The sequence below is a fragment of the Centruroides vittatus genome, unplaced genomic scaffold (genome assembly GCF_030686945.1).
Source record: "Centruroides vittatus isolate TY-2023 unplaced genomic scaffold, ASM3068694v2 scaffold_861, whole genome shotgun sequence".
Taxonomy (NCBI): Eukaryota; Metazoa; Arthropoda; class Arachnida; order Scorpiones; family Buthidae; genus Centruroides; species Centruroides vittatus.
The window spans coordinates 8,700,759-8,728,525 of NW_027122718.1; the positions used below are offsets into that span (position 1 = coordinate 8,700,759).

Here is a 27,767-nt window from a genome sequence, read left to right on the forward strand (position 1 = left end):
ACTGTCCTCGATACTGCACGACAATTACTCTTGTTAGACACAGCAACGTAGTGACAAATTAACGTTACATGGCTGGCCGATTACCTGTGTTCATGTTTCTTTCTTCTAATGCCATATTTTCTTAGGAGTATCGATATATTCAAGAACTCTCTATAAATCTTCTATCGATGATGCGCTATGCAAATGACTAGTTGGAAGATTTTTTGAGTGTTTTATAGAAAAGAAAAGAATTTAAGTATCTGTTTTCGTTCGATAACTTCCTTTCTGACATTGTCGATTTAGTTCCATAATAAATTTTTATAAACAGTAAAAAAGTCATAGGACCAAGTAAACGTGGAGTGTATATGTATATATATATATATATATGCTTTCTCTATAATACAACTCCGTAGTCGATCTACACAACGTGAAATATAAACCGGACACAAAAAGGCGAAACCATTAATCACCAATGCACAATAGCAGCGAGTGACGGTGCATGGTGCTCATCCATCAACAACATAGCTGGAACGTAGCTTAGGTGCAGGGAATTTCTCTTGTAATTATCTATTACAATTCGTCTGAGGACGTTGAATCAATAGAGAAATCTCCTCCCGTACAATAACCATTTAACTACAGAGAAACAATTTGATGAGACGCTTTATGAGACGATAGGGAATATACAGAATATTATTACAGTAGAAGCTCTTTAAAATCTTCAGTTTATATATTAGATGTTGCATAAATTGAGCCGTGTTTTATCAAATTCAATCAAATGAAGCGGCAATTGTCACTGATCCGACATTCTAAATCCATTAGCACGCGAGTTATTCAAAAATCCTCCATCTCGGTGAGAAAAATGTATATATATATTGTTTCATTTGATCCATTTTAACTGGTCCAATTTACTCGTTTATGGAAGAAAAATCAATAAGAACTGAAATAAAATTAAGAGATTTAAAAATGTAATTTTTTTCTCAGAATTATTGTTTAGATCTTTAAAGATTTCTATTAAAAGAGAACTCTTGGTCATGGATACTCATGAATACGGATTTTCAATTCAGATAACTTGCATTTGTTTATACTAAATCTCTAGGATATTTTTAAAAATTTTAAATATTTTGTAATATATTATCATTACCAATTTCTTTATGGATAAATTCAGAATTAATTTATGCATACAGATATTCATTTATCTTCATATCTCGTTACATCTTATCTATCTTCGGATCTTTATCCATTTACAAGTATAAAGAGAATGATAAAATAATAGATGGATAATGATGAATACCTTATTTTTTTTGAATTTTTATCCGCATATTTTAATATTTATACACACCTGGTAGAGTAGATGGATAATATTTTTAAAATATTCTTCTGTATCCATTTATATACTCGTAAATGGACTGGGAATTGAAGATAGATAAATGATTATCTTAATCCGTTGATTAATTGTTTGTCTCGTAGATTTAATTATAGAAACCATTCAACAAGAGAGGTGGAGGACATTAATCCTTTGCATCTTTGTTATGCCATTTTTACTTATCTTATAGGTTAGTGTCAATGACAGGAGGCATTTCTAACCTTTTATCTTACTTTACAGCATCATTTCTCTGAAGTCCGTCTGTATATTCTTTTGAAAATGTTCACCAAAATATCATTCTCGTTCGTGTTTCACAATAACGATTATAAATAGTTGCAAAGAATATCTTTTTAAGGGCAAAATGATCCCTAGAAGAGATAATAAAAAAGAGGTGCTTATTCACAATAACCATTCCGTGGGGCCCACTAGCATTACCACTATCACCACATAACGAGATCCACGATGCTGTCAACGAGCCGTTGTCTGTAAGTGGATGGTACAGAGTTGCGTGTCTCGAGCTATTTTTGCTTACCTCCCTATCACGAAGACAGTTAGATATGTACAGTTGGTCACAACCTGTTCTCCCGGCCACATACCCACGTGCCGTGTGTCATTATGTATCATTAACGAGAACTGCACCACGATATCCGTCTTAATTTCCAACGTTGGCCTTTAGGGAACTACCACCCCCGAGATCTTTCCAAAAACTTTTCTCCCCTCACAAAAGATAGTGTAGAATGGAATTCCTCCCTTCTTTTCAACCTCCGGCTTTCTCAGTTTTTAAACTGTCTCCCCCACTTTTTTTTTTACTTCGTTTATGGTCTTCGTCCCGAGTGTCCCTGCCTCGGGGTTCCATCTTCTACAGTCAGATAGTAAGAACATGGTGCCTTGTGACTCAGATAAAGTTAGCTCGCGTATTATAGATTACAACTGTCTATTTACAGCTTTGGTTACGAAACGAAATGTTTTTATATTTATTTCCACCTTTTTTTTTTCTTTGGTCAATAGACAGACACACAGACCCGCTAAAACCTTAAGAAATCTGAACGGCGATGGGAAACAAGTTTTAATCGGATTGGTTGACGTTTGTTGAGGTTATCAGAGTTGTACAGAGACAGACTAAAGCTATAATCCTCTGTAATAACATGTTGTACGGCCATTTCTGATGGTGATAGCTTGGCAGTGAATCTTAGCATTACAGAATGGATAGTAAAGTTTCGACAAATTTTTTTACATCATCATTTTTTGTTTTTTTTATATTTTATGTACAATCTGCGATATAATTAGAATGTAAATCCTAGCTTTATCAATAGAGATTCTCGCTTTAGAGACAACATCAGCCACTGTTTTATGGTTTCGTAGTTCTAGAAATTTGTCTACTAAATCAAAACAGTTGGAGGGTTGCCCGACTCGTTCTAGACACTGCAATCGTTCGAACTGTCAGCTGTTATTGATAAATGAGGAGTACACCATAATTAGGAGGTCTAATTAACGACACTACGTACAACACGAAATTCCTTCGTGCATCAAATGTCTGTTGTCCCGACAGCAATGAAGCATCCTATTTGATTTTCATCGAAATTTACCAGATTCTAATTTATCCCATTTACCAGAAATGCAACATAGTTTCTATTAATTGATTATCATGCAAATCTTCGTCTTTGCATTTTTTGTTAATACTCGATGTGCATCGAGGCATTAATACAAAATATTCCTTTTCTGCATCCGTGATGCTTCTATGTAAATTAATACGTAAAAGTTTTAGTGCAGTATAAAAAGATAAAGATCATAATTAGGCATTACAATATGTTAAAAAGGTGTTAATCAGGCAAGAAAAGAAATAATAATCACGCATTACATTACAGATAACGAGGCATTAATACTTCATTGTATATAATGCAATGGTCGATTATTCGAATAATCCCTTTAAGATGCCGATTATCGAAAAGTGTATAAGTTATAGGTATATAATGGATGGGTCACGATGGGTCGTGCGAAAAAACCACCCCTGGCAGGTGAGAATTTGGAGACTTATTAATAATGCGTTAAGGTGAATAGTTAGATAGAGTTGCAGGAATGACAATAGGCACAGACGTGAATTGTTTTGTATAGATGGAAGTAACCGAGCCGGAATTAGTATTGTGGCAAAGCCGATTTTAGTGTGCAGTGAATTGCAGAGTGATTTAAGCTGACCACATTAAACAGGCTCTGGTGTTCGGATCTCCAAGCGATCGTTAACTGGATGCCAGAAGCAGGCAATTGCACGCGATCACCATGAAATTGCGTCGAGAGGACATCTGTTGCTTGCCGAATGCACAGTCCAAAGCGCAAGGAATTTACTAGATTGGGAAGGAACTGTCCTTTACATTTAACAGATTCACTGCGCTTATCATTTGTCAACACTGGCCCAACACATTCCGCTAGTTTTAACTCTCTCAATTGAATATAGTAATTACCAAACTACTCTCTGCATATCCACTATATTCATTCTCTTCTGTCGCCTTATTTATGAATTTATCAAAGTATTTTTACATGCTAAACACAGTTTCTTATTCGTATATTCTTTACTGTAATAGAGAGATCTCGAAAAGTTAAGAATATAAAATCGTGCGTTAACATTAAGAAATTGTAAATTTTGTTAATATTTTTTAAGAACTCTTCTAATAGAGCAATTTGGAGGTTATCTGGAGATCAAAAAGAAATATTTTAGTGGGAGGGATTTTTCTGGAATTTCTCGAAAGATAGCAACAGTTATTGCAACGATCAGACCAAAAATGACCTTTTCAAGGTCTAAACAACACCTCATCTGTTATTAAAGCGAAGACAAAGATGTAATTAAAGAGTGTCTCAACATGAATAATTACCGAGGTGATCAATATATTATCTTTTCTTTATTTTATTCTTTTTTTTCCTGGCTTGTTTCGACGTATAATCAGCCTTTTTGGATTGAATCGGGGTGACGGACCTCGAGTCCTTTTCACCTCCACATTAAAAGTGACGACAATACTTTTTACGATAACGATTTTGGTATACCACAGGATAATTCTTTAATTTTATGGTTTACTTTATGACACCGTATACGTGGTGTGCCACTTAAATAGTTTTTATCTCTTCCTAATCCGCCTCATTTTTTACCATGAGTTTCTTTCCATAAATTTAATGCAATTGGATGTCTAAAAACAAACCGCTAATGTAATTGAAAATTGAATATTGAAGTAACACATTTTATTAATATATGGGGCCTATATATTGAGCTGTTGTAGTAACGTGTTGGTATAGTTTTGGATCTTTGAAAGGGATTTAAAATGTAATTAATGTGTTTCGTATCGTAAATATTTCTATGGTGGTATAAGAACAACAATGACATCTTAATGGTGGTGGTTTGTAGCTACTTCATCCGGATGTTCTTTCTTAGACATTGACAGACGAGATGGATGAAAGCTACTGATGTAAAAGCCAAGTTACTCAGTTCTGTTCTGATGTTCCCCTGTCAACATGATATTTGTCACCAAGCTTTATCTTTCTTCTGGTCTTAGTACCAAACTGTCTGTTAGCACATCGTCCTTATGCTTTTCAACTTCATTGATTTTTCTCTACCTTCCAACTATCCAAAATCGACTTTATATAGTCGTTTAGTTGGATGACTTTAATTAAATATAAATTATAGTTACGTTTTATAGAATTATGAGCTATATTAAGATGAAATTTTATCCATTAAAAAGTTATCTAAATATAAAATTCCGTTGGAATCTAGAGATTTGGATGTATACTGTACTAAATTTGGTTTTAATGTCTCGACGGATGATTAAGGGGGTGAGTTTCGATACGACGTGTTTGATTTAAATTATAATTATAAACATTTTTTAAAAAATTGTATCTAAAAATAAACAGAATCGTGGTTTAAATACGTACGCTTCTAAAAATATAATGTATTAAGTTGAAATGAAGGAGAAACTTTTTAAATTTGGAATTTTAACTTTAAAAGTAAATATAATCTAATATAAAAGCTTGCATATTTATTTATTTATTATAAAAGTCACTTCAACTTTAAAAATTACCTTCGTAAAGTAGTAAAGCGATAAATAAATAACATCCTTCTATATACTAAAATGCGTTTTTTTTTAAAGCGATTTAAATTAACTTTAATGGAGTTTCTAATATCAAAAAGTTATATTATTAAAAATTTAAAATATTGATATTATTCACAGAATGAAAAGTACTTAAAATTTTTTACGGCATTAACTATGTAAAATTTTGTTTATATTCTTATTTAAGTATAAGTTTTATAGGTACAATTTTGTAGTTTCACTTTGCTTACGGCCATTTTCATACCACTTTAACACGTTCCTTCGGGCGTTAGCGTGTTATTTTTCCCCCTTTTTCTTTTTCGGGGGTATTTCTAAGAATTCTCATCTTTCTGGCTTGTCAGTTTCTAAAAATTTCCAGCTTTCTCGAGACCTTAACTCGTGTTTTGACGACGATCGCTTACTATTCTTAGTAACATTTTACACTTAGAGAAAAGCGATCGCATTCCGTGCTCAATGGTTAATGTGCCTTATCTTCAAGCTTTTACTAAGATATTTCTTTAAAAGAAAGTAAAATTCTTTGGAATTAATTTGCTTTGAAATCGTTCCAACAAACTCTAAACTGGTGTTGAGCATTTACGTTAGGCATTCACGAACGTTGGGTTATACTGGAGATGCCGAAAGGATTTTAAGGGGTGGAGAAAAAGGAAAAAAACAGCAACAAAGTAGAAATTTAATGGAATTTTCTTTGTCCGGTGCTGCCAGTAAGTCTATCAACAGTGACGTGCAGTGACGTGTGACGTGTTGGGAGAAGGGAGCAACCAACCGGAAGTCTCGGCAACTGTGAAAACACGACTGTGACTGCAGGAGGTGTTTCCCTTAGAGAAACAAAAGCACTTATTGATTATAAGAGAAAGGCAGGCACAGAATGATAGTGTAGATAAGGCGTTGGGAAGCATGCAGTGCACTGTCCTCTTGACAGCCAGAGCTCTATTGGACACGTCTATGATGTAGGAAAATTGCACGGCCAAGAAGTGAGTCTGGCGTGTCGTGCCGCATTAAATGGAAAGATGGATCGAACGGGTGTGGGCAACTTAGTAAGAAGCTAAAGACTCCACTTCTTTCTTTCGTTAGTTGTTCGTCTTTGATTTATTATTTTCTCTCCTCAAACATCATTTACATTTATGTACCACTTTCTACGGGAATTTTATTAGATAGGAGTTGAAAATTAATTAGTAGAATGATAATATATGCTGTGTTTTATAATTTTTATTCGAATTAATTCCTACATGACGCATTTTTCTATTAAAAATAGAAAAATTGCATCATTTAGTGTTACATTTTTATCTAATTTACTACTTCAAGAATTACTATCTTTCTAGTTTAGAGGACGTGAGATAGAAAAGAGAAAGTCCAGAAGATCTGTTATTATCTTTAATTCTTTTCTAATCCTATATAATATGAGTCGGTTTGCTAATAAAGAAGGCCCAAAAGAATTTGATTGATCTTGATGATAATGGCTAACTTCTCCAGACCAACTTCCATGCGACGTTGTCGTAATCTGATTATATCCTTCGCTAGTTCCATTATACAGATCATCGTAATAACCTTTACTGATTAGTAAGAGGCTCCTCCCTTTGTGGATGGTGTGTATAATCAACAAATGTTCGAATGCATCATAGTTATAGATGCTGAGTCAGGAATTTCTTCTCCGCTTCTTTAATCGCTTCGTTTCTTTAGCCCACTGCTTGCGCTATCTTGACAGTTGACGGAGAACCCTCATTTTCTTTACTTGAAGATAAAACCCATGTGTAACAACACACTGATCTTCAGTCGTAAAATTCAGCAAATTTGTTGGTTCTCCTCTATCTATTGGCTCTGTGAAGCATAGTTTAAAACCCATGTCACTATCAACATTCTCCAGATTTTCTCTAAAATACTTTGCATTTAAAAAAACTTTTATTTGCTATTAGTTTGACGTGTGATTTAAGCTGTGAAATATATTTCACCATGTTTTTTACAACATAAGACAGCTTTACATATACGTTTTCTATATGAAACGATGGATATTTTTGTCTTCTATAGAACTAACTCTTCTAAACCCAACCTGTATAGAACTTAACGATGTAAAATAAAATCGAATTTTCTCTCTCTTACTCTTACCAGACAATTGTCTCCAGACAAGTATACATAAGATAAGTGTCAGACAATAAATAATGAGAGGTACGGGTGGTCCAAGATAACACGATGTACTAGAAATAACGTTAGTTCCTGTACAAACCAAATCCCTGTTATTTGTCAGCTGGGATGAAGACAAATCAAGTTCGGTTCTTTCCAGAAACGAGGAAAGATGTTACAATCGTTTCTCATTTTACTAAACAATCAACACAACCGATCCCTTTATTAACGTTCATGGATATTATCTTTAATTTCCATCAGTTGAAACGGGAGGTGTCAGCCATAGATTTTAATGATGGGAACATCACTGTGTGGCTGATATTTTTTGTCTAATTGAAGTTATTTAAGTGGTGATCCATCCTTTAAGGTCTTATAGATACTGTATATTTATTCAATATTTCGTCACTCATCTGTGATTTACGTAATGGTTTGACATTAAGTGAATTGCATCAAATTAGCTTTGTTTAAACATCTATACGTGTTTAGAATTAAAATTGAATCGATTAAGTCGAATTTTATTCATGCCCCTTCTTCCTTCATCTTCGGAATAACATGTTTGTTAATTTTTTAAAACAATTTTTACTTTAGAAAATCAAATAACGTAAGAATTTCTTTGTCTCTTTATCTTATTTTTATTTAGATACATCGATAAAATTAGAGTTGTTTAAGAGCTAGAATATATATCAAAGATAATCTGTTTTATTAGAATAATCTGCAAGAAAGAGAAGGAAAAAATTAGAAATTTAATGTTTATTGAAACAAATCGGATTTTGTTAGATATTAGCGTATCATATAACGAACTTCTTTAGAGAAAAATTGAATTTAGTGATTAGATGAAGCGATAAAATACGATAAATTGCCATCAGATCGTGTAACAGGAATGATACCTTTTTTCTTTTTTTTATTTTCGCGTTATTTATCGAAGGATTCTTAATTGATTTTTTTTAAATTTAAGTTAACTCGAAGAATCTCGAAAATAGAACCAGAGTTCCTTCTTTTGCATCCATAAAATTGTCATTTGAACGAATGTAAATTCTAAAAAAAAGAAAAAAAAACACATTTCCCGAACAAACAATACTTAATACATGAACGAAAGAGAATTGTACAATAAGTTTCTCAGGAGGAATCACCCAGATAATTTCGCAACAAAATAAATTACAATTTAGTTACGAAGATAGGTGTCTGTCTCTAGAGATAAACTTCTTTTTCGTTCCTCTTTCCTGCAAGAAAATAAAGTATGTAGTTGCATAGACGAGACACGATTGTTAATATTTCTCGAACGATAGAAGATAACACCCCAGCAGGTTCAATAAAATCTGACAAGCAACTAGAGAATACGTGTTAATGCAACATCGCTTCATCTACCTGGGAGGTATCAATAACTGACTCCTTCGCGGCGGGTACCTGTCTTAAATTCTACACCAATTCTCGAGATAAAGTCATTTCAAAAGAAGACAATTTTATATATATTTTTAACCTAAATCTGAGTTTTCTTAGAGGGTCGTTAATTACGATAGGATACGAGAGAGTTCTCCTCGACATCTCCCTCTTTTTTTTTTTATCTGATGGTAGGGTGAAGTTTTGCTATCTTCTTCCCCTCGTAACAACGTGCTGCGGGTCTGTTAATTACTCGATTGATGCGGATCAACGTTCCAAACGATTAGCTCGGTTTCATTAAGCTACAACCTTATGCCCAATTCGAAATGATTGTTATTAAACGTTCTATCGATAAATATGTAGCAGTAGGTTGATGTGATTGCTGGTTGTCAGCCGTCTAATTTATTAGTCCGTCATCACCGATATGGAAATTTAATTACTGTCATAATCTTGGATTCACCTCGATGTCCTCTGTAAGCTGTCATTTTGCACCTAACCGATTGGAAATATTCTCGTCTAGTGCTCTGCGGAAATTGTCTGTCACTAGTAGACAAATTGTGAATGTTATTTATGACCTAGTATCGATTAACTTGTTCGATGATGCCGTTTCTGATCTGGATTTACGCATTAAATACCCATCTGATGGTAAAATAACTTTCTGCAACGTTTTATTCACTGGAATAAATCCTTAAAAATACTCTTAAATGTTGCTATTCCTCATAATCTTTGGATTATTTAAATTGTATTCAATGGGTGACGAAAAAAAAAGTGAATCTGATTTATTGATTTGTGTCTATCCACAAGATTTCTGGAATGCCTTTTTAACATTTTCTGCCGTATCATATGTAATTGCATTCGTAAAACTTTAAGACAGTAGGCAAAATTGCATCCATTGTCATCACAGTTGCAATTCTTGTATAACTTATAATTTAATTCGCTGTAATCTCCCAAGGGCTGAAATGATATCCCGACCCTTGTGCCACTAAACTATATCTCGATTTTTATCTGGACTAAGGTTTGTATTCTGTGTTTCAAGCCAATAAGAGAAAAACGGATGTCGCTAAGAAGAAGGCGATGGGATAAGGAAAGTCTCAGAAGAATTAGATGATGTGTAAGAGAATGAGGGAAAACAACAGGAAGAATGAATGCAATTCCTTCGAAGAATTCCATATCGAATTACGTCCTTTTTTTGAAGATAACCACTACATTATTATCGGCAGCTTCTACTAATGAAAAGAACATCACCCAAACTAAGTCATCAGAATTACATCAGAATTTTCACACATAAATACAGATAACTGCACAGATTTCTACTCCTATATAGGATATATAAAACCACCTAACTATTCTTTTAATTTTTTCACGATATCACAGCCTGGTAGAATTTCCTGTTTGTTTTCTTTCTGTTTAAAAAGATCCTTCGCTGGCAACCAGCGTTTAGAGGAAAAGGTCTGTAATTTTAGAAGTTCAGGACTCCGCCTTACAATTTTGGGGAGGGATGCTTAGTTTTTATCCTATCCTATCCTACATAATTACATCTATACGAGGACAGAAGACGTCATTACGTGACCCAAGTTATCTTCTTGTGGGGTCTAAGGGGATTCCACTAATTACATAGAACCGCATTTGATTGTTTTCTCTTCACACAATTTCTCAACATCCGGATAGTTTATCATCTAATATTTAATCAAATAATACTTTTTAAATTGATTTTTTTGAAGTTTGACAAAGGTACACGTGGCTTTAATAAGAAATTATCGTATTTTGAAATGAATAAAGTCGTGGAAAATTTACACATTTCTAGGTAATATAGAGAAATAGTTAGAATTTCTCTGTTTGCAGAAAATTGTCTGGTTAATCACAGGAATCTCCAAAGAGACAAGTGATATGAAACAGATCTTTAAGCAAATATTTACATCGGTCATCATCATTAAGGAATAATGCAACTTGTTCTAGGTTTTAATTTTATTTACAGTCTATACTTTAATGAAAAATATATCCCATAGGATAAAAGAGAAAATTGAAATAATAATTATTGAAAATCATATCAAAATGTCTACATTTCGAACGTGAGGAATTCTAAATCCACAAATAACACATAAAGAATTGAATTTTAAAATGTCAAGTTTCACAACACGTTCTATTAGCAAATACGCTTCACAAAGCTAGAATACTCTTTGTTTGTTTAAAATTCTGTTTATATTTCTAATTGATAAACAAGTAAACGTTTACAGATTTATATTGGAAGAGAAGAAAGGAACACCCCCCTATGTAGACTTTATAAATGACGAGGATCTTGCAATATAATCAGTACCTGGACTTTAAGAAGATTAATAGAACACGAGAAGCGTTCTATAATTTAATACCATTCTGTATATCTGTATTCGCAGGGGGAAGCCGGCAACTCTCTATAAAAGGATTAAGGTCTCCCATCCATGATGTGCTTGATTTATTCCACGGGGGAGAGAATCTATGCGTCACTAGAGGCGAACAAAAATCTAGTCTGGATACAACTATAATATATATTTTTGTAAAGTTTCATTTTTTAAACCTTTATATTGACATAAAGTCGAGAATTTACGCCAGTTAATGCACGTAAATTGGTGTTATTTTAGAAGATTTTTTTTCTTCCTTCGACGAGAACTTACGTTCCCTTTTATTGGATAGTGTGAAGTGGTCAATTACAATTCCAAGATGTCGGGACGACACAGTTGATGACGTCGAGTTTTTTCTCGTTATCGATTTTCTCGTGGATTGTTGATGTTTGCTACTCACGCCATTCGACGCTCTTCTCCCTTTTCTGTCTTCTTCGTCGTCTCCGAGTCGTCTGTCGTCCAAAACTTGTATAGAGAAGATACTCGCTTGGATCTTTCTTATCTTAAAATTAATCTTTCTGTAAACAATTTATCTTATCCTTCCACATCCCATCGAGAGAAAGAGATTGGATTCTCTTCTCGGCAAGTTATTGTGTTATCGGAATGAACTTCCTTGATTGAATGTCGACTTCGGTATTTTTTCTTATCCTAGATTGTTGTCAAACACAATTTACTGGATTTTTCTGTTTTAAAACCGTGTCCAGCTTCTTTTATCTTCTAAAAAAAAGCGTTACAAACAACGAAACGTGTCGACAGTCTACGGATTTAGATACTTTTGACGATTATTCCGAATTTTTTTTTAAAGTTAAATTAGCCATTACTATTTACAAAACGACGCTCCTAATTAACTAGAAAAATCTATATTATAATGGCACAAAGATGGCGTAGGGTTGCTCGCTATTATTGTTGTTCCTGGAGCAAGTGTAGTGGAGTCGAAGAAGAGAATTTGTGTCATTAGGGAACTTCGTTCCTCTTATCTTACCCGCACCCTCATAATTGTCCTTGTTAGCGCTTCGTACGTTTACCAGTGACACGTTACAATAACAGGTATTTCCATTGTTTTCACTCTCTATTGTTAATCTCATTGTTCGCTTACTGTTCTTATCTATGTGTTGGAGGTGCGGAAATTACTGCTGGGATTTCCTCTGTCCGGCCCGCTAGCTAAACGTCACTCTCTCTATAGGGACTTTATGAACGCAGTTCTATGTGTTCCTGACATCGAACGCAATTATCAAGCAGTAATGAGTTAAATGTTCGTGTTTACTAGAAAATCGATGTAACGACCTATGCCACTTTTTATATATAATCAATAATATAACTCTTTTTTACGTCTTTTTTTTAATGTTTCCAGGTAAACAAGTGTCATTTCAATTGAAAGCTGTGGAATTTTGTTGGACAAAACTCGTCTAACTTTAAAAAATTGTTCTAAAACTCTAAAGTCTCTCTTTGTTTAAAATATTGATATTTAATTATATAAATTAATTTTCTCTCTCTCTCTCTCTCTCTCTCTCTCTCTCTCTCTCTCTCTTTTGGTATATTAAAGTAAGAATATTATTTAAATTATTTATAAATTGAAAAATAAGATATTTATACTTCAAAAAGTATTACTACTAGTCTCATTATTTTGTTTAAAAAAAAGGAGGATTTAATTTTTATTTAAGAAAAGAAGTTGCATTAAATCAATTACATTGTAAATTATTATCGATAATTGGTTTAGCAATTATTTTAACACGTTTTATCGATTTTTTTTTTTTGTTTTTTGGTGGGGGTCCTTAAAAATAACAATAATAAACGCTGAATTAATATTTTTAAATTAAATTTTAATTAATTTAATTATTATATTTAAATTTTAGCTTTAAAAAATGTTAAATTTATTATTATTATTATTATGTAAAAAAACACACAGCGAGATATTATACTTGTATTTCTTTTTCTATTTATCCAATAAAATTAATATTAAATCACGAAAAAGTGTAACATAAAAGTCAATTTCTCTTTTTAAAAATTGTAAATAATACTGTGATACGTTTTATTTTTAAAAGAAATATTTTTATTAAATTTAAATAAATTGTCTAAAATATCTCCTACTTTATTTATTTTTATTCTTGTTGCTTGCTTAGTTTGTTTTAATGGGGACTTGTTTTTTTTTGTATTGTTTTTCACGTGAAGTGGTCTTAAATCATGTCCCAATTTACCTTTGTATTCAAATAATATATGAATAAATAGAAAATAAAATTGCAAAATATTTACGCATATTTATAATTTGGCTGCAGTTTCGAAATTTCCCCTTTTTCGTCCGTCTGTACGTCTGTACGTCTGTCCTCCTGCGTTAATCTCGAGTTAGATAGATGAAAATCGAGACCAGATAGGGAAAGCTGAGGTCCCGAACTTCCGGAAGTCACACCGGAAGTCACGTGATTTTTTTTTTTAATTAAAAGTTGTTGAAAAATATATTGCTCGTTTTGAACTTATATTTATGTTAAAAATATAAATGTTAAATGAAATTCGGTTAAAAAAAATTCGGAAATATAATTATGCACATCACATAATTCAAATTTAAATTATTTGAAGAAAATATAACTGCATTAAATAGGGAAATGAATAGCCAATTTAGAAACACGAAATTTTCTTTATAAAAAAAAGAAGAAAAATTATATATATAGGCCTATATTTTTAGCAACTAATTTCGATTTTAATTTTAAATAACTTCGAATGGTGTGATGAGAATTTTTAATACATTTTCCATTAATTCGAATACACTTTTAGTAGATTATTTAGAATTTAATATGGAAAATATAATTTCTATTATATTAACTTGTTATACGAGTTTACCATAATAAGTTCGATGAATTTAGAAAGTGCATTTTACTGAATTTTTAATTACATTAGAATATATAGACTTCAACTTAGCAATAATTTACGAAATAAATCTCATCGGGATCTTCGCTATTTGAACATTTAAATTCGTGACTACACGTTATTTAATTATTAATTAAATGTTCCCATAAGTTCACCTGCTAATTGAACAAATTTAGCCTTTAAACGACTTTCAACTCTTAACCGTAACGTTTCTTCTATACTTAAATTTTCTATTCTCGAATTAAAATATCATAAAATAATTTTAAAAAATAAATAAATATTTAAAAATCAATTATTTAAACATTTTATTGATTTATTATTCATATTTTTAAGGTGTAACGTCTTCATTTTGAATCCTCTTGGAAGAAAGTATTGTAAAAATTAAACAATAAATTATAAAATAATAATAATAATAATAGTCTTTAAAAAATAATAAAAATGTACTTTAATTATTTTTCTAATTTTTATATCCCTCAAATTTAATTAAAAGCGTAAAGAGCAATGGGTTGTGTCATATACACAACCCATGATTCTTTAATTTTAGATTTCTATAGCGAAATATAAAGAAAAATAATATAAAATTCTTCATGTTGAAAATTTATATATCTATTTAACTTCATGAAATTTTCATTTAGAGTAATTATTTAATTACAACTAAGGATTTTATCAAGACAAAGAATGGTGCGGTGTTTGTTTTGAATTATTAAAGAAGTTAATTTATCAAGAAAAAAAAATAAAGATTATTAAAGAAAATGAAGGGGGAAAAAAACAACGTTTCTACCTTATGTAACTAAATAATTAATGTCGAATTTTGCAGACTTTAATTAAAACAGTTGATTGTTTTTGATGGTTCTCCTCTATCATTACAAGATGCACAATAGAAGAAAAGGTCCGTGTGAATCGAGTTTTTTTTCGAATTTTCTCTGTATTTATATTGATAAAACCTATGATTATATCGTAGAAATGTTTAAGTTCTTTTAAATTACATATAGTAATTAAGATAATTATAAATTAAGTTATAGAAAAATCAACTCGATTGAAATGAAACTCTATCCAACCTTATTATAAAGATGCTGTCTTTATTATACTTTTGCTTCTACAATGTTGGACTTGAAAAAAGATTAAATTATTCTAATTTTTTTAAAATTTGGGCTTAATTGAACATCTCTCTCTCTCTCTCTCTCTTAACATTGAGAAAGATAATTTGCAATTATTTGAATATACAACACAGGCTACAGTTTGCTTCGAGTAAGCAATAAGTCTTACACAATGGAGTCTACTTATGAGATTATTATTATTATTTAAAATAACGTAAAAAAAAAGCTATTTAATTCGTATAAAAGTCTCGAATTTTTAAACTTTTTTTCTTTATTTATTACTTTATGGCATAAATTTCCTAACTCTTAATACGGTAATACAATAGACTGATTTCATTTAGAAAATCAATTATCATGCTACAAATGCATGAATATTGTTAACTATAATTAATTAATGCTCATTTTCCAAGCATAAATGGCTTATATTATGATTAAATTTGAAGTTGAAGAATCGTTAAGAAGTTTGAATTTTCCTTCGAATAATTTAACTTTCAAACAATATTGCCATTTTTTATTTTTATTTTTTTACATTTAGATAAAATCAGTCTATTTATTATAACTGTCTATCAACACGGGATTTTTTTTTATATTTTTTCATCTATCAATTTTTATAGTAGTCTATTGGATGTTGCGTGATCGGTCTACATTCATTGGCACGAATCTCGTAAGGAAATGAACGTGTTCTATTCGTTATACTCGAAAAACTATCGATTTTCTATGATTTTCTCAGGGAATTTTAATACCAAAGGCTACTTATTTTATTTATTATACTTTTATAGTTCTAAGTATGAGATACGAGAAACTTTCTAGCTTCTATCTCTATAATTAAATGGAATTTTATTTTTATTTTTATTTTTTGCAAGAGAGAAAGATTGGTAAATATTTTTGTTGCATTCGCTAAATTTTTGATTACTTTGAATGTATTTTCTTATATAATTTATTTAATACTTTAAAACTTTTTCATGAAATTTATAAATTTATTCATATTACAACAAACGTGTCTTTAATAGATCACATTTATATATAAAATGTTTACAAAGATTCATTCTAAATATTTTCTTATTGGGCTGCAGCTTGAAAAAATTGTAGACCTAAATAAATTCCCACCGTCGTCCGTCTGTCTGTCTTTCCTTAATCTCGAGAACGGCGTTAGATAAATGAAAGACGAGACCAGGTATTGAAACCTTAGGGGCAGGAGAACCCGGTTAATTATATATGAATTTTCGATGTGAACCGAAAGCCACGTTATTTCAATTGAAAAAATTCCTCTCCCCGAGGCACGATTCCATTGCTAACAGGGAAAGTATGATTTACAGGGGCAAGACACTACTAATATGAGGTGGAGAACATATATTTTAAATTAAATAAATTTAAAAAATATGATTAAAAATTGCTCCCGGCGAAATAATTGCTCGTTTATACAATATTTATCTATTATGGTAAATGCTGAAATGAAGGTAAATTTATAATACAAGTTATACATAAAAGATTAATAAATAATAAATCATCTAAACAGTTTATAATGCGAATTTATATTAATAAACTACGTTAAAAGTTTAATTCTAATTTATAAATCTGTAATCATTCACAGAAAGGTACCGAGATTCAGACATAATAATGTATCTAGTGTCAGAATCCAGACTTTCACACACATGCCAGATCGTTAATCATGTAATTTGTTATCGGAAGGCGTGGGTTCGGATCTCATTTCGGACAAACATAATTTTCTCTGTATTCCTCGTTATATTTTTTGGGTGGATACGCCATTTGTACAGTACATTAAGAGATGTTTGCTCATTAACAATATTCCCACTTAGTATTCATACATGAATATATTACGTGAGGTGTATATTTTAAATAATTATAAATTTTTCAAACTTATACGAGGTTTAAAATATAGAAATCTTCGTATTAATACTAATAATAATAATAATGCATTTCTTTCATCGTGACTTTTTTTTAAATTTATAATATGGTTATATAAATATAGAATTTATAAATATGTGTTTAATAATGATTCTATTGCTGAAAATTAGATCATTCACCGTTATTTTTTATTAAATATTTCTAGAAAGTGTATTATTAAAATATTGGTCGATTTTAATAAAGAATTTCCTATTGTTATTGTGTTTAATATTCAAGTATTACTTTTATCATTACGAGAGATTTATCTCTTGTTTTTTCATAAAAAATTAAAGAAGAATATATTAAATTTGGGAATATTAAAAGAAAATTTTCAGTTCGTTTCTTAAAATTAATATATAACTTTTATATGCATAATTCGAATAAAAGTAATAATAAATAATAAATTTAAATGATATCTTCCAGGAAAAATAATGATAATACACACGAAGGATATTTTCTTACATTAAATTGTAAAGATTTTCTTTATTTTACGTCTAAATATTAACTTTTATAACACAAATTAAGCTATAAAGATGTGAAGAAATTATCTAAAAATTGAATGTAATTAATTTAGAGCATCATATTGAATTCTTCACGCTCGACTCCCCCTTTCACTATTAGATTTATGTGTAAGTTTATCAGAGTTAAATCTATAATCGTAATTTCTGCCTCTATATGCTAATTATAGATCAACATAGACTTCTCTATAGGAATAACAATAGTATTGTTAATTAATATTGAATCCCGCCATTCATCCTGAGATGATAACGTAGTATAGGAGAAGGGTTGTTTGATTTTACTCACGCTAAGAACAGATTTAGAGAACGATGAAGAAGAAATATCGGTGGTTAGTTTGAAGTATTAGTTACTTTAAGGGAGAAAATCGAAGAAACAACATACCATATCTTTGCTGAGTTGTTTCTTTACTATTCGTGACGAGGGAGTAGAGTATGTTTATGTAATCGAGGATTATTATTATTATTATTTATCAATAGAGAAAGGTGACAAAAGAAGACGTCACTCCCCAAACTCATTACGGTGTTAACAGAATATGAGAATACATTAAGATGTACAGAATAACGTCCATGTTTCCGCTCGACCATACGTACGATTTCTAGATTATAGCAGTTGTTGGGTCGAGTGTTTGATACGCTATCACATATATTTTCTGCTGCAGCATGACGTGACGTTAGTATATTTGTCGCGCTCGCACGAGCATGAAAAATGTCGCGAATCGACTTAAGCAATTTGCCCCATACAAACTCCCCATTTGCAGAAAGTAGCCATCACGTATTGGGGTCTATTTATTCGCTCGAAGAGCTGGAAATTCTAGCGAATGATAACAAATTTAGCAATATTAGTTGCGTGAAGTTAAAATATATAAACTTTTAATAGAAGTAAACGAGTGTGAGGAAATCAATCAGACAGATGAATTAAAAAAAAATAATAATAAAGTCTCATTAAGTTTTAGTCTAACAGTAGAAACGTGTCGATTGATTCAGATTTTTAGTCGTTGCCAGGGAAAGTTCTCAATTGAATCTCTCTAAGGAAGGGAAGAGAAAATTAGCTCGACAGACACAGAGCAGACTTTGCTGCATATCCAGTCTAAACATTGTTAAGCAAGTCGGTGGTAGTGCTGTCTCCCAGCGGTAATCTTCAAATATTGAAAACATCGGAGATGAAAAATTTAATACGACCTCGTCACAGACGAGGAGTTGAGTTTCTCTACTCTTGTTGAAGGCCGTTGGGAAGAAGTATTTCTTGTCACTAGCACGAAACTTGCACTTCGTTTCAGATTCTAATATATAGGAAATAGTCTCCTACAGGGAACACAACTCTGCATCCCCGGCCTATTAAATTTATAGAAAGTCTGCAAAACTTTCACTCGTTCATTTTTATAAGAATTTTATAATCCTTGCGGCTCCAACTTCCTTACACCTGTGGAATTTCTTCTTCTTCTTCTTCTTCTTCTTCTTTTTTTATATTATATACAACGGATATAACCAGAAAAGGAACATTTTTACGTAAGCCACACGAGAAAAATAGTTGTAAACATTAACAAATAGCTATTTTTTGTTGATTCTTCTATTCGTGTAATCCCACAAGATGCAAAGACAGTTGATTTCGTTTGTTTTTCTTCCATTACTTCTATCCAAATTCTTTCTTGAAAAACACCAAAAAAATTGTATTTGCTGAATCTTATAAAATGTTTTTATTATAATAATTATAAATTTAATTGCCAATATATATATATATTTTTCTTTCTTAGGTTTTATTAGAGTAAACAGTTTTGTTATATCTTTATTACTTTGCCTAGAAACGTCGTTTAAAAGAAAATTATGATAATAAAGAATTAGAATGAGCTATAAGACGAATAAATCTTTGATATAAAACTTTTATAGATCTTTCTCTAGGGGTAACACAGAAGAAAATTATATTTTATAGAGGAGAAAAAAATCCGAAACACCCAATTTATGTAGCTATATAAAGATTTCAATGTATTTTGTATATTAAAAAAGACAAGAGAGAGAGAGAGAGGTCTTTTCTGAGGTCAAATTCTTCAAAACTCTCAAAATAATATTTCTTGACAGCTAAACATGATATAAAATAAGTTTAGGGATTAATAAAACAAATTTTATATAGTATAAACTATTAATTATAATTTTAAAAAAAAATTCTTTTTATTTTGCAAATTTTCCTCTCTTTTTTTTTAATTTAAAATTATTAAATTAAACATTTCTTTTCCCTTCTTAATTTTCGAAAATATTTGATGTTTATCATTTTATAATACATTCAACAAACTTGAATATATTATAAAAGTATAAATTATATTTAAAAAGTCTTTTTGTTTTTCGTTTTAAAAAAATACATCAAAGTTATTTCAATTTATAAGAAGAGAAATTAAAGAAAAGAAATTTAAAAAGTTGTTTAGAGTTAAGTGCGGTTAAGTGATCACTTAACTTCAACTTTAAATATGCATTTGATTTTTGACTACTTTGGAATTTTGTGGAAGACAAGTAGCGATTTTTTTCTTTTTTTTTTAAATAAAAAAAAAAGCTTCTTTCCTTTTAGATAGTTCACTAGTAACAACTATCATATTTTATGACTGTTTTTTTAAAGATAGATATATTTTTTATAGATATAATTATCCCCCTTTGAATAATTGATTATTACAAAGTGTGATTTATTATTCTTGCTTTTTTTTTCTCTTTTAATGACTTCAATTCACTAAAATATATATATATATATATATGTATATAATTTTCCCCCATTCTTTTTATTAAGCAAAAATGTACAAATGTATTTCTTTTCAAATAGTTTTTTTTTTCTTTTTTTGTATATAAAAGTATTCATCCTGATATTTTTATTTGTAAAAGAAGAGAATGTCATTATGTACTTTCGAACGATCTAGATTGGATAGTTTAGTAGAATTGTGTAGGAAAAAATAAAGGAAATAGGTTTTAAAAGCATATAAATCAATAAGGATCGAAATAAAATTCATTAATTTTCTCTTTTATTGATTCTAATTCTGTGAAAAGAATAAGTTTAACAGATGAAAATATATATATATATATATATTTTTAATCGGCTTAATTTATTTATTAATTTAAATTTATTAATTAACTGCATCTCGTAATAAATTTATAGCATTTAAAGCGTTTAAATTCGAAATATTCGAAATTCTCTGATTATCCCTCAACTCCTCTTCCTCATCTTTAGATGGTGTCCTTTTTCGACTGAATTATTACATTTTACAATCAACATTATATATAGAATACTAAAACTATATTGAGTTATTAATTAATTTGTAGTTTCTTACCTAAATCTATTAATTATTAACCCCTTAAGGTTGAGATTAACCTGAATTGAGTAGTTCGCGACTCACAGGTTGTGAAGCATATGTATACTTTGTAGGCTATTCGACTGTAACGAATTAATTACTCATTAAAGCTTATAAAAGGTAATAAATGGCTGTTAAAATGTTATAGAAGTTAAAATTAATCGAATAAATTGAATATTTTAATTAAAAATAGAGGTTTTTTTTTATCCTTTGGATTAAGACAACATTTTAAAAAGATAAAGCGTAAATTTTAAGAGGAATATTTAATTTAACCGAAAGAAAAGATGAAAAATTATATATTTTAAATCAAAAATGAATCTTTTATGTAGATAAATCAATTATATTCATGTGAGAAACTTCTTTATTAAAGTCGAACCAAGTTTAGAATATATTGTAATTATGGATAATCTATTGTCCCAGAGCACATTTAAATTCGTAGCATTTTGTGAGATGCAAGATGAAGAGATGAGGAGGAAGAGGGACAATAGTATTCGACTAAAACGAGGCTGTGTCTTTGGTTGGAGGCTATCTCGTCCTCACGACGTGCCCGAAGCTGGGGATGCTAGTTAATGGAAGAAGGCTGTGGTTATTGTCCTCCTCTGCATCATTGTTGTCTGCCGTCAAACTGGCACAATTACTCCCTGCACACGAACGTGTCTGGATCCACTAAATATCTCTTTTACTTTCACTTTCCAACCTATATGTTGACGTATTCCTCCGTAAAGCAGAAAATCACTATTCTGTTATCTTCTTCAATCCTTTTATGGATGTTCCACGTGCAGCACTTACTCTCAACTAATTCCAAGTGCACAACTTATTCACTTTGGAAAAAAAAGAACAGGAAAAAATCGATCCTTCGTACAAAATGTATTCCCAGTTTACTTCTCTACTGAATAATTTCTTTGTTTTCGTTTTTTAAGAAATTAACATTTAATAACCGATTCTTTCGTTTTGGTATTAAAAAACCTTCGAATTTATTCTTGATTTGGTGTCTCCGTTTTATTTAATTATTGGTCGATTCAGTTGTTTAACACTCATTAATAATAATATTCTCACTGGATTTACAATGGAGGTCGTAAAATTTCGTTATCGACGTTAATGCACAAACTTCCTGAAAATTTGACAAAGAAACCTTTGTAATCTTTTCAATGGAAGTTTTTGGAGGATTAAAGTCGAAAATTCTTTTATTATTTCCAGTAAATAACAATAGTCAATTTCCGTAGTCATTTAGTACAAAAGCTCTGACTACAAAAGTTGTACAACATTTTTGTCAAAGGTATCAAAGTCCAGAAAGTGTTTTTTCTTTTCTTTTTTTAATTTTTATCAAATTTTATTACGTTTTGACGTTTTCAAACTATTTAAATCGTTAAAGAATACTCGATATTGTATCACGTGTAAGTAATTCCACATCTCGAAATATGTTTATATCTCTTGGAGGAAAAAACTCCTGTAAAAATTTCCAACAAACAATCTATAGTTTGCAACTTTAACGATATAATAGTCAATAGTTTCTGCAAGATTCTAGGATAAATTTGCATCTTTACATTCCATTATTATGTTTATGAAGCGAACAAACTATAAATTTACATTACTGGATTGTTTCATACTACACTTGCCCATATGTCGCGACTTACCATATGGACAAATATAGTTTAATTTCTATAATATTCGAATATTAGTTTACATCTTTATATACAATTCTATATCATGAAATTATAGAGAAACCCTGGAAAAAAAATCTCCAAAATACAAATTACAGTGCGTAGTTTTGAAACTATCTTTTTACAATGTTCTCATTCATTGCAAACATCTCGAACCTTAAATGTTGCAACTTAACGTGTACACTAGTACAGTTCCTATAATTTTGAAGTTAGTTTACATCTTTACATCCATTGTTCTTTTGTTCCTGTATTCTAAGGATTAAATTTGTTTGCTAAGGGGGGAAAAAAGAAACGCTTTTTTTATTTCTCACCATTAGAGTCTATTTATATTCTTATCTCAACTCTGCAGTATTGTTGTAACACTTTTGCGTTTAAAGATTTATATGTCTGTTCATTACAAAGTTTTCCGAACGTAACAAAGAAGAAAAGCTATTAGAGTAAGTTTTTTTTTCTGTTTTTAAATTCTTACGTATACGTTCACCTGTATAAAGTGGACAAGAAATCGGCAGGAGTGCGTCTATTAGTTTGTTTCCGTTTTTCCCTGGCCGATCGTAAATTTGTTTCATGTTTCTGGATCAGTTCGTGACTGGGCAATCGATTGCTATCCTTTGGGAGACAATAAAACCTTTATCTATCTGGGACCTGAAACCCGAGACCCTCGGACACTAGAGAATAGTTTCAACCTCCCTCACGCTGCATTGTCCACCAGATTTTTTTTTCTTCTTCTTCTCTTCCTCGAGATACTTCAATGTCAAAGTGGGTCTATTTGGTTGTAGTCGTCTCGATAGTCCACGCTTCTTACCTTTTAGTAGCTCTCGTTGTACATTTTACGTCTCCCCCGGGTAAACACGTGTTGCACTTTGATTTAATTTCCATCCCGCACTATTTTATACTCGTATAACAACAACGAGATTTCGATGATGTCTTAGAGTCGACGTCGACCTCAGTGAAAGATATACAATCTATTTTCTACCACGGTTGCTATTGTCCCATCAACTAGTCTAACTTAACAGAATAACAGGGGAAGAAAAGACGAATAGATTAAGAAATATTTTCGAGAAAGGAATATTAAAATTTCTAATCTTCTCGACTTTCATGCAGGAATGGAAAAGGACGAAAGGAGAAGTTGTCTTTCTATAAAACCAAGCTTCAGTTTCCTTTGTTCGGCGTAACAGCTTTTCGGATGGATATTAAATTTTTCACTTCTAATTTTTTTCTTTTTTTTTTCTTTCTTTTTTTGCTCTTTTTTTTTCTCTCGGCACGTCACCTGTTTCGTGTTTCTGCCATGCCTCTGCCTTCTGTTGCCAATTGTCTAGGTTGATAGCTAGAAAGTGAATCGGCAACTCGCGCTTTAATTTCCTGAGGCTTCCGTTGCCGAATCACCCAGTTAAAAATCTTTATACATAAAATGTGGTAGAAGAGGAATGTCGAGATTCGTCACTACGTAGTCGAACACACACGATGCACGCTTTTATAATAGTACTCAATTTAAACCGATGCCAATAACTGTGATGACACTTTGCCTCTCTTCTTCATTTACGATTCTACAACTGATCTTCCAATCGTTTTCTTGATAGTTCCTCACTTTCACTACTCACTTCGTTAGAATTTTCGGATTTATTACGTTGACCTCGCGTTTTGTAGTCATTCTATCTCACTATTTCGACTTTCGAGTTCTTGTTTAAGGTATAAAAATAATATTAAAAGGTTTACAGAGCAGTTTCCTTTATTTTTGTTACGGTTTTATTATATCTCCTTATCTCGTCCATGATTGAAGATTACCAACATTTAAATAGTTCTAAAATGTAACCACTTCTGACATAAAATCAGTGCAAAGGTTAAGTAATTATTTTACTACTAACACAGTACCTTACATTGTATCTTACAGTCTCTATAAACTGTAAAAATTAAATACATTTTTGACAAATATATACGTAAAATATATTTAGCTGACATTTTTTAATATTTAATATAATTCTTTATCAATAAAATTAATAAAATGGATTATTCTTTACTCATTATTCCAAGTGTGGATAATGGAGGACGAATCCAAGATGGCCGGACTAAATGAAGCTGGATTTTATATTATTATTATTATTTTTTAATTTAACAATTTTAGAATAGTAATATAAAATGAAAAATATAATTTATTTACATAATAAAATAGTATTTAAGTGACGATTGAAGGAGAAAAAATTACAGTTTCTATATAAGATATGGGACATTAATTAGACTAGAGATTTAGATCATGTTTCTTAATCGACCTATAAATCATGTTTGGACACAGTAACTTAAAGTACTTATCTATAGATAAGTTGAATTTTTTAAATATGTATATGTATATATATATATATAGTTTTTTTAATCTGACTTCTGTCAACCAAAACATTTAAACGATCTCAGGTGGGAATGTTATTTACTGCATCATTAACTATTATAAGAGTCGTGCCACTAGAAAACTAATGGCCTGTTTGTTATAGTTCAGAAGAGTGTTTAAATGGTAAATTTATATTATGTTAGTTTGTCTTCTTTCTAAATGACAAATGATACAATCTATATTCGATATAGAATATCATTTTTTGGAATTATCTCGAAGCCCGAAGCTATTCTGAGAGAGGGTTATCGTCCATTTTAGTTTTCTTCTGTCTCCCCCGGGGCAGGAGTTGTCCCTTCGTCTTCTCCCTTTTCACTAATTTATGTGCCAACTTCTAGGTTCTGGCGATATAACAACCTTTATATCTCTTCGGTGGCACCTCCTCACTTTGATATAAGTTCACCCGAGCATAAAATTCACTTTTAATCATAAGTTTATCGTTATAAAAATGCACGTAAAAACTTTTTTGAATATATATTTATTTTTTTATGAATATATTAAATATATTTTTTTCTTAAAAATGCAAATTTTATATGTTAAACTTTCCTAGTTTTGATATCATTATACGAGAACAAATAAGCTAGAATTATTAGATTCTAAAGCAAACTAACAAACCTGTCGTTTTTTATGTGAAATTTATTTTTATACATTTAAAATTATGTCGCATTTTTTTTTTTTATATGCGGGAGAAAATATTTTCAATATTATTGATTTTATGAGGAAAAAACACTTACATGTACCGTTAGCATGAAGAAATATATGTTGCAGTTCGTAAGATGACTAGTTGAATCATACATTTACAAGACGTCTACGTGAGGTCAGAGCTACTTCCACTTGATATTTTATTGAAACTGTTAAAGCATTTCGTCCAATTAACTCTCTTCTTATCCCCCCCGAAAAGTTTTTCTCCCCAAACTGGTCGAGAGGATGGTCGGTTGAACTCTGACATCGTAATTTTCTCCAAGGTTCAAAGGTCATAGGAAGAGGTTGGTGATGCTCGGTAAATAATGGATACTGCGTAACTTTTTCCAACCTCATTTCAACAAAGGTTATCACCTTCCAACTCGTCTGTTTCTACTTTTCGTTCTTCGTTTTTATTTTTATGATGTATGAAACTTTATTCTAGATTGTTTCGTACTTTGTCATCTTCAAAATTGCTTTGCTAACTCGCTTGTTATATGTGCAAAGAATGTCATATATATATAAAGAAAAAAAAGAAAACATTTAAAGTTTGAAGCGATTATTTTCAGCAATGGATGGTCAACTCACGACCTCTTTTAAAGCTTAATCGGATTCGAAAAGAAAAAGGTTACCATCAAGAAGACTTCCCTCGGGGATCTGACGACTTTGGTTTGAGTTTGGAATATAACAAGCATCAAAAACTGGAAAAGCTATGATTTAACTAAATTGCTGGATAAAAGGGTCGTTTCTATTGACGTCTTTACTGAATTTGAAAAAATATCAAACAAATGTCCTTTTATATATATATATATCATATTTATTCGCATTTATCAGAATAATTCTTCAGATGGATGCAAGAAAATCCTTTTCGCATCATTTTCGCGAAGTTAGAATCTGATATGTGACCGGATGTAACAGTAAAATAGTTTTGTTTTGGGCAACTTGCCATCGATACACAACTATTCCTCGCATACTATAAATAGGGAGAGGTACGAAATTAAATCATGCGTTATAAACTATATACTATCTTCATTTGCAAAATTATAACTGTGTATATTCTTAGATTAGTAATTTATGTACATCGTCGGTGGAATAGTGCTTTATATTCTCAATATATGTTGTAAATTTCCGTTTGCGGATTTAAAATATGCACCGTCTAACATAGAATAATCAGAGAATTATGTAATATGTAGAAAGATTTCCGTTTGTTTACAACGTGGGGTGAGTTGTGAGTTATCTGTTAAAGGGAGTCGTGAACCGTAGTCGAATCATTTGTCCTTTTTTTGAAACACGCGAATTGTAAAAGGGGTAGATTGTAAACGTTGACATCCGTGCAACAAGGAGAGGGGGGTGACAAGTGATCTACGGCCTCACCATTGATTGATCGCGTCACGATGCGAGTGAGGCGCGCCATTGGTTAGTCTCTGGACGGGTGTGTAGGACGACGAGATTGCTGGTAGTTCTTGTCTGCGCGCCCTTCAGACATGCTGCTTTATTTTGTGCTGTGGCTCGGTTCTGTTACAGGCTACAGACATACTAACTGGGGATTGGGAGAAACGTGCTGTGGTCATCTTCGTCATCACAGGGGTAAGTAGATCTTTGTTTACCCTGGTAACCAGATATGTTGTCGCAGATACGACAGACAGCTCGTCCCACGTGTCGAATGTCGTTCTCTGTTGTGGCTGTCGTCGCACAAAGGAGGCTGCACTCACTGACGATATTAACTGAGTTGTCTCTTCGTTGACACTTCTTTCGTCATAAAAAACTTCTTGAATTTTAAAAGAAAGGAAAAAATATCAAAAATCTTAATACTTTTTTAAAAAATTTTTACGAAATTTGACATTTTTCAGATAAAAAAAAAAAAGAAAGAAAGAAAGAAGGAAGGAAATGGCATGTTCGAATAAAAGTTTATACACTTTATAGCTGTAAGAAACTGAAGATTTTTTTAAAAATATAGTTTCAAAAAGTTCGAAATAAAAGATGAGACTACAGAAAAATGAAATTTTTGACATTTAGAAATTGTAATTTTTCTAAAAATTCAATATTTAAAAA

General features: G+C 31.0%; 1 protein-coding gene and 1 long non-coding RNA gene across 2 annotated transcripts in view; one reads left to right on the forward strand and one right to left on the reverse strand.

Annotated features, from left to right (window-relative positions):
- Positions 1-8,171: 8,171 nt before the first annotated feature.
- Positions 8,172-12,357, reverse strand: LOC136990248 (uncharacterized). Its single transcript, XR_010883017.1, has 2 exons — positions 11,571-12,357; positions 8,172-8,257 (listed from the first exon to the last, which is right to left on the reverse strand). It is a non-coding gene; the product is annotated as an uncharacterized lncRNA (long non-coding RNA).
- Positions 12,358-27,146: 14,789 nt separating this feature from the next.
- LOC136989958 (semaphorin-2A-like) overlaps positions 27,147-27,767 on the forward strand; it is a 109,713-nt gene continuing 109,092 nt past the window's right edge. Inside the window, 1 exon segment of the mRNA XM_067288266.1 lies at positions 27,147-27,302. Within this exon segment, the coding sequence (XP_067144367.1) occupies positions 27,200-27,302 (103 nt within the window). The 5' untranslated portion in view covers positions 27,147-27,199.